At 38.6% G+C, this 11,822-nt stretch overlaps 1 protein-coding gene across 1 annotated transcript; it reads left to right on the plus strand.

Moving 5' to 3' along the window:
• Positions 1–577: 577 nt before the first annotated feature.
• LOC134650805 (zinc finger protein 431-like) lies at positions 578–8,686 on the plus strand. Its single transcript, XM_063505738.1, has 10 exons — positions 578–802; positions 872–1,283; positions 1,706–1,843; positions 1,959–2,157; positions 2,296–2,385; positions 3,172–3,398; positions 4,397–4,595; positions 4,980–5,069; positions 6,036–6,182; positions 8,542–8,686. The coding sequence occupies exons 1-10, from the start codon at positions 680–682 to the stop codon at positions 8,684–8,686; spliced, it is 1,770 nt and encodes a 589-aa protein (XP_063361808.1). The 5' UTR covers positions 578–679.
• Positions 8,687–11,822: the final 3,136 nt, after the last annotated feature.

The raw sequence follows: 11,822 nt of genomic DNA on the forward strand, positions 1-11,822 counted from the left end.
AAAGTTCACGAGCGCCCACCAGGCGGGTTCCCGGTAGTCAAAGTGTTAAACTACGCGAGTGCCTCAATAATCTCAATATGCGCAACTTACGCAAGCTACATCCTCGCTTGTGGGTTTAACACTATTGTCATGGAACGAAACGTATTCATGCTAACATAAAACTGTCAGTGTCACTGTCAAGTCAAAGTTGATCGTTGTGATCTATATACTTACTTTACTCTTTGTTGTGATCCATGAATCTAGTATAACTGGATTGGGCATGAGTGGTGGGGATAACTGACAGAACGGGATAGTCTTATGTATCTTTCAGTAGGAGTAGCAGCGAAAGCGCTATTATTGTTTGTCCTTGTCACAGTCTCACATCTTGTTTTATTCCCCCGTAAATTGACCACCGTGATTGGTCGAATTCATTTGTTGCCCACCATAACAAATAAATTCGACCAATCATAGCGTTGCAATGCGACGCTATGATTGGTCGAATTTATATGTTTTGTCCCTCACGGAGGCACGCGTAGACCACTTCTATAGGATGCTACCTTCTATGTTGTGATCATTTGCTTTATGTTTGCTTTGCTTTGCTGTTGTAGTGGAAAGTATAACAGGCTTGTGGTTAAAAACAGTTATTTTTACGTATTTTAGCTTTCTTGTTTTTGAACACGTGGCAAGGAAACAAATTACAATGAGTACATGCAGAACCTGCCTAAAAACTTCAGCTAAAAAGGATATTTCACACCTGGAAAAGAGCATAAAAGATGACAATAGAAAATGCATTGATATCATGGCGTTTTGTTTAGATATAAAGGTAAAAGGTTTGTGATATGGCTGTAATAAAGGCGTATTACAATTCTTACAAAATGTTCTCCAATTGCAGGTTACAGAGGACTCCAAAATAACCACGAAACTATGTGATACCTGCTATGGAAAAATCATCTCGTTTTACAAGTTTAAGGTTTTATCTTTGGAAAATGATGCATATCTAAAATCTTTAGACTCACTTGAGCAGCCTGCAGACCAAAATCTAACTCTGTATGTGGATGAAAATGGAATTAAACATGAGAATTTTGTGGAATCTGAAGATTTTGCTCCATGTGTAATAGAATATAGCAAGAGAGAAATCAAAATAGAAATAGATGTTAAGGATGACGACAGACAAGAAGATTCAGAAATAACAGATAATATAAAGGTAGAAGATACATTTGAAGATGTAGATTTAAATGAAAAGCCACTGAGTGTGGTACAAAATGTTAAAAATGAAAATTTTGAGGATGATACCAAAGAAGAGGGTAAGAAGTAATCATATATAGTACAAGAAACATCCAGAATTATATACTTTTTTCTTTATGATTAAATTTATTCATAGCAGAGCACAGTCAATTTAAGAAGTGTAGTACTCTTACGGTAGATGTCGCTATGAGCCTCCCTAGGGCTCATATATGGTGGAAATATTCACTGAATTGGGTACAGTCTTGGTAGCTTAGATCACACTTAGATGGAAGAGCACTGTACTAGTGATCCAGTGGTCGTGGGTTCAAGTCCCACCCAAGACAGTGAATTTTTCCACTTTTAATTTATTTCGAAGCTTAATAGCATCGTTCGCAGACGTTTCTGCTTAATACAAAATTAATTCAGAGCACAGTCATTTCATATGACCTATAATTTTCTGATAAAACAAATAGGGGAAAAAATCTTGTTTTTGTTCTTTCAGCACCAGAACATATTAGTGGGCAGCGGATGTTGAAGTGCGAGGCGTGTCCAAAGCAGTTTGTCACTTTTGGTGGGCGGAGCAAACATTACCGGATCACACATTTGGGCAAAAGGTCCAAATGTGATATTTGTCATAAAGGTAATATGGAGAAATGTAGATCAATTTTTTCTTGTCACTTATTGCCATTGCTAAATATTTATTTATTTTATTTTGTTAGTTTTGTAGACAACATTCAATAACAATGATATTTCAGAGGTGGCAAACCTACCAGAGCACAAGCTGCGCATACACAACCCGTCCGGCATGCGGTTTAACTGCTCGCTGTGCAGGCGCGCTTTCCTCAGACAGACGGAGCTGGACTTACATATGCTCACACACACCAAGGACTACCAGTTTCAGTGCGACGTGTGTCAGAAGAAGTTCAGTTCCAGGAGTTTGCTCTCCCTACATATGTGAGTAACAAAATAAAAGAAATTAACTTTAAATGAGTCGGGCTAATATGAAAAACTTAACTAAAAATACGATTTGCATGATGTGTGTCGATTTTTTTTAAATATAAATCTTTATAATGTATTGTTTGCTTGTTTTAGACGTCAGGTCCATGAAAAAGAAAGGAACTATAAATGCGAACATTGCCCTAAGGCCTTCTTTACCAGAATGAAACTCGAAAAACACTCAAGGTAAACCGCTGTTTTGGTTAATTGGTTAGTAAAGTTGTTCTCATCAATAGATTTAAGCAAAATTGGATTCTAAACAATGTTGAGTCACTCCCTCATACTCTAAAATAGTAAATTAATTTAAATCGTACTAGCGACGTATGTATACCATAGACTATAGAGTAACTTATACATAATGTACCTTAAACTGTTTTTTGACAAATTTTCACAGACAATCAAATATGACATTGATACATCAAGGCGATCTGTTTACAAAGGGCCTACCGGGAAACGCGAAATCGAAACTCAGCTATCTGCCTCTTTATCGGTCGAATTTTGCGGTTGTGACTTATTCTGGGAGTGGCGCCACCTACGCAGAGTTTCGCGTAATATTCAATGATTTGAAAAATTAGTAACTTCTTGTAAAATCAGTATACAGGGCTATAACCGCGAAAATCGAAGTTGGCAAGTTGCGGGCATTTATCTCTGCCACGTCATAATTGGAGTAAAAGATAAAGATCATATTTTCATATTTCATATTTCTTTATTTCGTATATGCACGGATACATTACACATCAAAACATTGTAGGTACAGATAAGATTAAATTAACACTTATTCTTAATTACATTTTCCATTATTGATAACAGAATGAGCAAAGTTTACTTTAAAACTAATTATACAATGTCAGGTTAACTAGAATAAGAAATAGCCATAAATTTAAAAATTAAACTAAAGTAAAGATCCCCGCAATTTGCGAATTTCTGTTTTCGCTGTAGCCCCTCTTTTTACTTTTTACTGGCGACCCACAGATCACACACGAACGAGAAACCCGGCAAAGAATATCAAATCTGCGACGAGTGCGGCGTGTCCGTGGTGGATCTCAAGACGCACGCGGCGCGCCACCGGCCCCGGGGCGAGCGCAGCCTGCTGCGGTGCAAGGCGTGCCCGAAGACCTTCTATACTATCGGTGGCCGGAAGAGGCATTACAAGACGACGCATTTGGGCAAGATACCCAGGTGTGACGTTTGTCATAAACGTAAGTTGAGATATTTTATAAATTTATACTTTCAATTTATCTAATCTATCTAATACCTTTAAACGAGCAATTCTTGCATATTTATTTATTTATATGTATATATATTTCGGGGATCTCGGTAACAGCTCTAACGATTTCGAGGAAATTTGCTATATGGGGGTTTTTGGGGGCGAAAAATCGATCTAGCTGGGGTTTATCTTTGGGAAAACGCGCATTTTTTAGCTTTTATGTTTTCCGAGCAAAGCTCAGTCACCCAGATATTATATTATAATTAGCCATAGGTACGCCAATTACAACTTTGTTCCTTTCAGTGTCGAAACCCTCGGTCCGTGGGGTCCGGGAGTTCAAAATTTAGTTTACAGATTTGGCCAAACGGCTGGTTGAGGTCACCGGGAACAAAAGAGCTGGCAGCTTCCTCGCTCAACGAATAAGCGTTGCAATTCAGCGAGGAAATGCTGCCAGTATCTTTGACACTACGCCCCAGGAGCCCTCTTTAGATATAGATTTTTAGTTTTTTAAGTAGTAGTTTTAGTTTATTAGGTAGTTTTAATTTTAGGTTAATTTTTATTGTTAGTTTATACTTATGTTGCTTTACTTTTAAATACGAATGTGTGGGATAAAAAAAACCGGCCAAGTGCGAGTCGGACTCGCGCACGGAGGGTTCATCAACAAAAAATAGAGCAAAACAAGCAAAAAAACGGTCACCCATCCAAGTACTGACCCCGCCCGACGTTGCTTAACTTCGGTCAAAAATCACGTTTGTTGTATGGGAGCCCCACTTAAATCTTTATTTTATTCTGTTTTTAGTATTTGTTGTTATAGCGGCAACAGAAATACATCATCTGTGAAAATTTCAACTGTCTAGCTATCACGATTCGTGAGATACAGCCTAGTGACAGACGGACGGACGGACAGCGGAGTCTTAGTAATAGGGTCCCGTTTTTATCCTTTGGGTACGGAACCCTAAAAAGTAATAACTTAAAATGTTGATGCCTCAGAGGTGGTGTCGGTTACGGAGCACAAGAGGCGCATGCACTCGGCGGGCGAGCTCCCGTTCCCGTGCGGCCGCTGCGAGCGCCGCTGCGCCACCCCGGCCCTGCTCGAGGCGCACACGCTCACACACACCAAGGACTACAAACACGAGTGTGACGTTTGTCACAAGAAGTTCAGTGCGCACACTTTCCTTTCGATCCATAGGTAAGTACAAAGGTTGAACAGTTATATGTTTATTGTAGGTCACATTTCGGTTTTTAACGCGATAGGGATAGGATTATAAACTTTATCTTAGCAGGCACTGTAGATTGTAGGTACTTTGAAATTTTAAACATATACGGCGTTATTCATAAACGTCTGCTAATAAGTTAATCAGCTGATGATCGTCGTTGGTCCCTGTGTATGACAGATAGGGACAAACGACGATCATCAACTGATTAAGTTAGCAGCCGTTTATGAATAACGCCAATACGATTTTTTTAAATTCAGTCTCGAAGGATGTGAAAATTGGGAAGTTTTTAACAACTTATATGCGACCAGTGGCTAGTTTCTTTATACATAATGTGTTTGTATGATTCTTTATTCCAGACGGGATGTGCATGAAAAAGAAAGGAGCCATCAGTGTGAATTTTGTCCTAAGGCATTCTTCAAGAAAGATAAACTAAAAGAACATATAAGGTAAGCAACAAAACAATTAAATTGTGAGATTGTGACAGTGAACCATTGACTTATATCTAAGGACGGGTCTTACGTTCAATAAGAATGGGGCCAGTACAGTAGTGTCACCTGTGTCACGCACACGAATTCGAGCCAATCGTGCAGTCTAAGGCCACAACGCTATTAGTTGAGTTTGCATCACGCGCGCGTTTGGTCGCAACTAGTTGCGTTAGACTGCACGATTGGCTCGAATTCTCGAGTGCCACACCTGAACTAGCACCGTTCTTAGTGCCAGTAAGGCCCGTCCTTAGATATATGTCAATGCAGTGAACCCATACCCAGTGAACCAATATTTATTAAATGTCCATTAAATCATCAAGAAATTCAAGAATTGAAACTAATTTTCATCAAGCAGATACGCCTGCGAGCGATACCACAAATTTACACAATGTCTTGCCTTGCAGGAATCGGTGAATTTTTATATTTTTCCTTTAAAAACTTGTGACCCAATCACCCAATATAGCGCGCCTGTGTAGGATTAAAAAGCTACATGTTATAGACATCGCAGGCAAACTCATTATAAACTATTACGTGTAAATGCTTTCTAGTACAGATGAAGTGCATAATTATTTTCCCTCGTTTTTTTTTTTCACGGAAACGTACGTACGAACGTGTCTTCATGTCTTGCTATTTCAGTCAGTCTCGGTACAAAAAGTACTGAGGTCGACATAAATATACGTTTCCAAGAAAATACGATGGAAAACAATGCACTACATCTGTACCTACTATTTAGTCGCGTATAAAATAAATACATACTTAGGCATAGTTGATCAAACCAAATTGTTAGTAAATAAGAAGAAAAAAAAATCTATACTCATCCTTAATTTCTTTTGGGTGCTAGTACAAAAGACAAAGATAGTATGATTCTCCCTGTCTATGTTTGAAATGAGACAGTCCTTTGACAAACTATAATAATATAACTGTCAGGAGCCACACGAACGAGCGGCCATACACGTGCGACTTCTGCGAGCGGTCGTTCACGAAGAAGGTGCTCCTCACTAGACACCTCACCACGCACAGCGGCCTCCGCAAGTTCCGCTGCACGCTGTGCAACAAAACCTTCAAGACCTCCGGGTAAGGTGACCCTAACACCTGGGCGGGCATTTTTCTCTGTCACTCTAATTACGTCTTAATGACAGTAAAAGAGAAAGATCCCCGCAATTTGCGAAAATCGGTTTTCGCGGTAGCCCCTCTGAGGGCCTACGTGTTTCCTCTCTGTGGCACTTTTAAGTTCGTACGTAAGTGTTACAGAGGCACCACGTCGAACGTGATTCGCGGTAGGCCCTCTGCTCACACACAGCATAAAGAAATATAACTAAAGAAATAGTGGTAACTCCATACATCAGTTTTCTTACCAAAACGCGAGTTATTTTGTAGTTGACATCTAATTTTGGTGCTCATTTACTTAGCCTATACTGTTTGAGCTCGAGCGCGAACTGAACTAGATTACCTTTTGTATACCTAGGCAAAATTTGGACAAAACCCTTATCTGTTGAGGCTTCGTCACACAGGCGCCTGTGTGACGGAACCTTTGTAGTTCAGAAATTGCGTTTTGTGGGTAAATTGCATGCAGTCTCTTATATGGGACATTATCTATGAAAAGGGACCTTATTGCCGATGGCGCTTACGCCGCACAGCGTCGCGCGGCATTGTATTTATATCGGAGCATTGTTAATAATGGCGTAAGCGCCATCGACAATAAGGTCCCTTTTCATCGATAACGTCACATATATTACCGTTGGATGATCACGATATTCTCTAGGTCTTTGATAAAAATATATCCGCCTGTTGTTACCTAGCTTTTAACTGGATTTCATTTTCTGTGTATTTTTAGCCGACTTCCAAATCTAAAAGGAGGAGGTTATAAATTCGATTGTATGTTTTTTTTTTATTTTTTTTTATGTTTGTTACTCCATATCTCCGTCATTGCTGGACCGACTTTGAAAATTTTTTTTTTGATTGCATGTATATGCTTACAGATTGGTCCCGTTTTTGTCAAAACCCAGTTCTGATGATGGGATCCATGAGGAATCGAGGGAACTCCTCAAATCTTAAAGGCATACATATAGTGATTTTTGTATTTTTATCAACAAATCAAGCATATACATTCAAAAAAGTGACATTTGATGAAGTGGAACTGCTGCATGATGATCAGAACGGAACTCTTCAACGACGCATAGTACACGTTTGACGATTTGTCCTCTTCGTTATGTTTATTAAGCAAGTTAAGTTTTTAAGCCACATTTTTGTCAAGCTCGAGTTCTGAAGATGGGATCCATGAGGAATCGAGGGAACTCCTCAAATCTTAAAGGCATGCATATAGAGATTTTTGTATTTTCATCAGAAAATCGAGCATTTTCATTAAAAACTGTCGCATTTGATGAAGTAGAACTGCTGATGATGATCAGAACAAAACTCTTCAACGACGCATAGTTCACGTTTGGCGATTTGTCCTCTTCGTTGTTTGTTAAGCAAGTTAAGTTTTTAAGCCACATTTTTGTCAAGCTCGAGTTCTGATGATTCCCATCATGTGGCCACGAGGAATCGAGGGAACTCCTCCAATGTTAAAGGCATGCGTATAGAGATTTTTGTATTTTCATCGGAAAATCGAGCATTTTCATTAAAAACTGTCGCATTTGATGAAGTGGAACTGCTGATGATGATCATAACGGAACTCTTCAACGACGCATAGCTCGCATTTGGCGATTTGTCCTTTTCGTTATGTTTGTTAAGCAAGTTAGGTTTTCAGGCACATTTATGTCAATCTCAAGTCCTGAACATGGGATCCATGAGAAATAGAGGGAACTTCTAAAATCTTAAAGGCATACGTATAGAATTTTATATATTTTCATCAGAAAATCAAGCATTTACATTACAAACTGTGGCATTTGATGAAGTGGAACTGCTGATGATGATCAGAACAGAACTCTTCAACGACGCATAGTACACGTTTTGTGATTTTGAATTTCGATTTTGACTTGGACTGGGCCCCGGACTCCGGATTCGGACCCGTACTCGGACTCGGACCCGGACTCGGACCCGGACTCGGACCCGGACTCGGATCCGGACACGGACCCGGACCTTGACCCGAAAAATCACTATGGTACCTAAACTAAATATACCACTATGATTACCATAAAATGTATACATATACTTGGTCAACCAGATCTTGACAGTAGAAAAAGGCGGCAATTTTGAAAAATGTAGACGCGAAGGGATATCGTCCCATAGAAAATTTGAATTGCGCGCCTTTTTTTATACCATATAAAGTATAAGCGCCGTTAAGTGGGTCCAGGCTAGTAGTTAGAGAAATCGGTTTTTTTCTATTAAAGATTATTAACTGTATGGTGCACAAGAAAGAATATTTATTATTATTATATGTATATATAAAGCCTTACAGGGACATTATAAATAATACTGTGTATTATTGCAGGAACTTGACCGTGCACATGGTCAGTCACACGAAGGAGAAACGATACCCGTGCGCGTTCTGCGGCGCGCGCTTCGGCCGCTCCGACCACCGCCGCCGGCACGAGTTCACCGCGCACAAGAAACAAGGAAGTGGACAAGAAACCTGATAAAGAATGTCATCTGAAACTAATAAAATAAACTAAAAATATAAGCAGCTCTTATACAATACACATAATTTTAACGGAGTTTTTGATTTCATTTATTAAAGATAAGATAAAGATAAAAGATAGTTTATTCAAGTAGGCATAATTACAATGCGCTTATGAACGTCAAATAAAGCTAGGTAGACCGGCTCCAACCCTACACCTCTGCCCCGAGAAGATTTAAATCCCCCCTCAATTGGAGGAGGGTATCCCATTATGGGACCGGCAACAAACTCGGCGGGACACATCTTTTCAAAAATAATTACATCTTATAATTAACATGCATTACGAGAAAATAAGGAAAAAAAAATACAATTTAAATCACTATAGAATTCATGCAATTATACACATAAGGTGTAATAGAAATTTGATTTAGAAAATATACATATGTACATGGAATCATACAAATTCGTAGCTCTTTCAGAAAACATATCAAATTCTTACAAAAGGAAAAGAAAATAAAGTTATTAAAAGAAATGGGAAAACATATTATATAAATCTGATTGATTATTATGAATTACCAACATATAATATTTGATGTGTTTTCCTGCTTACCTGAGCTGTGTCACCTATAACTCTATACATAATACAATGTTTTTAATTGCTACTACTTTTTATTAGTTTCTGGTTTGGACCATGCATGTTTGTCTGTCAAGTAGTCCTCGACTCTGTAATAAGCTTTTAACATCAATGACTTTTTTAAGTAATTCTTAAGAGCTGGAAAGGGTAATCTTAAAGCATCCTCAGGTAACTTGTTATAAAAATGAATGCATTGCCCAACGAATGACTTTTGTACCTTACGGACACGAAACTTTCTGATAGCAAGCTTATTTTTATTTCTAGTGTTAAAGTTATGGACATCAGAATTCTTAGTGAAGGAGTCTAGATTCTTAATAACATAAATAATACTATCATATATGTATTGGGAAGCTACAGTTAAAATATTAATTTCTTTGAAAAGTTCTCTTAGGCCCACTTGCACCATCCCACAAACCCGGGGTTAAGCTATTAAATCGTTAACCAAGTGTCAAATTGTACTGGTAATCATGGTAACTCCAGGTTTAACCGGTTAATCCCGGGTTAGTGAAATGGTGCAAGTGGGCCTTAATGATTCACGCGCTCTTAAGTTATATATAGAACGAATGGCTCTCTTTTGTAAGACAAATATAGTCTGTATGTCAGCTGCTTTGCCCCAAACCAGAACCAGATGTACCCAACTCATATACTATTGGCAAGGTGCGAAGTCGGTGGAGGGGGAAGCAGTGGCGGATTTGCAGTCTTTGCCGCCCTACGCTCCAGGCCTTGTAGCCGCCCCTTTCTCAGCATCAGCACCCATCATATTGACTACATTTAGGTCAGGCGACGAAAAGGGTAGAGGGAAATGCTTGGGACACATTTTTAACTTAGTAACTCTATTTGGACTCGTTAGGAGGTGAACATATCAAAAGTCCCCTTGAGCGGGGGTAGGAGGATTTGGTTGAAGGTCCCATTTTTCGGGTTTTTGCTTATTATATCTCGGTAACTATGCGTCCTTGTGACAAATTCATTATACAAAATCAAAGCTAATTAAATTTGCTACAAGTTTTATACAGTCGAGTCAGTCGAGTTTTTCGATAGGTATTTTGTTTAGTTTTTGAGAAATCCGCTCTGTAATTTTGCATTAAATTTCCTTCAATACATAATATGTAAATATTTACGGTACAACTTATAAGATTTTAACAGTGTATTCCTGTTAGTGTTTTTTATGATATCATGCCTGTCACGTTCTAACAAGTATGTAAGTGCGAAAGTGACGCATAACATGACAAGTGATAAAAATGCGACCATGATATTGCCGCTGATCATATTTAATTTAAGACTAAAATGTCCTATAAACTTTTCTGGAACTCGCCTAGTTTCAGAATTATTACCAATTAAAACACAAAACATCTAAAATGCATTTACGGTGGCGATGTTGCCACTATGCGACGTAGTCTACATATTATCCTTATTGATAAATGTCAGAAAGTAGTAACGCTTTGCAAAAAAAAAAAATAGGTTTTACGAAAAAAAAAAGCAAGTACTTATTCATTTTAAGTGACAGTTTTACCAATAACACTTACTTTTTATGTACAAAAACATTCAAAAAATCTTTCTAAATAGAAACATAAGAAAATCTTTTTTTTTGCCAAAATTCACCTATAAACACTCATATAACATTTTTTTTCCTTATTTTGGCCTCCAGCGAATTCCAGAGAAGTTGAAAGGACATTTTAGTCATTTAATATGATCAGTAATAAACTGTTAAAAATTTTCGGGTACCTTTCCTCGTCAATATTATTGAAGAAAATTTAATGCAATATTTCAAGAGCCACTGCGAAATCGACGCCACACTCGCGTTCGGGGCTTCGCGACGCGATTCGCGCACAAGTGTAGAGGTACCCTCAAGATATCGAAAAACTTGACTGAGTAAAACTTGTAGCAAATTTAATCAGGTTTCTTTTTGTATAATGATCATGTTTGTCGTTAGAACGCATATATAAGATATAAGCGAAAAATCGAAAAATGGGACCTTCAAACCCCCCTTCCCCCGGCTCAGCAAGGGCTACGGCCGGGGGCTTTTGATATGTTCACCTCCTAACTAGTCCAAACAAAGTTACGAAGTCCAAAATTGTGTTCCAAGACTTCCAAGCATTTCCCTCTATGGGTACCTTTTTTTGAGAATTCGTTGCCTAATTTTGAATTATCTCTTGTTATAATCAGCGAATTTTTTGTCACAATTTACCGCCCCTAATATCTCGCCGCCCTAGGCTCGAGCCTACTGTGCCTTATGGGAAATCCGCCACTGGGGGGAAGTGACGCTGATCGTCACAAGTCACAAACACAGGTAATCTTATGGAATGTCCGACATTAGTACTAGTGGCAGCCGCTTGAACTAATTTTACTCCATAAGATTTAACGTAGAAAGTCCGACAAAATGAGGGCAGCACCAGTCTTGCACGTAGCTAATAGAGTACCTACAGCAACTATATACATAAACGCAATATTTCACCGACAAAAACGATATTTTCTTGTTTTGTCCACACTTCAAGATGGACTCTCAGTGACCTTGACGTCACGT

Source organism: Cydia amplana, chromosome 9 (assembly GCF_948474715.1).
Source record: "Cydia amplana chromosome 9, ilCydAmpl1.1, whole genome shotgun sequence".
Taxonomy (NCBI): Eukaryota; Metazoa; Arthropoda; class Insecta; order Lepidoptera; family Tortricidae; genus Cydia; species Cydia amplana.

Bases quoted from the DNA above. Each gene is read 5' to 3' on its own strand.
- LOC134650805 (XM_063505738.1), top strand. From the start codon at position 680: ATGAGTACATGCAGAACCTGCCTAAAAACTTCAGCTAAAAAGGATATT. The intron at 4,596-4,979 runs GTAAGTACAAAG...TCTTTATTCCAG, and splicing joins ACTTTCCTTTCGATCCATAG to ACGGGATGTGCATGAAAAAG. The intron at 5,070-6,035 runs GTAAGCAACAAA...TATAACTGTCAG, and splicing joins AAACTAAAAGAACATATAAG to GAGCCACACGAACGAGCGGC.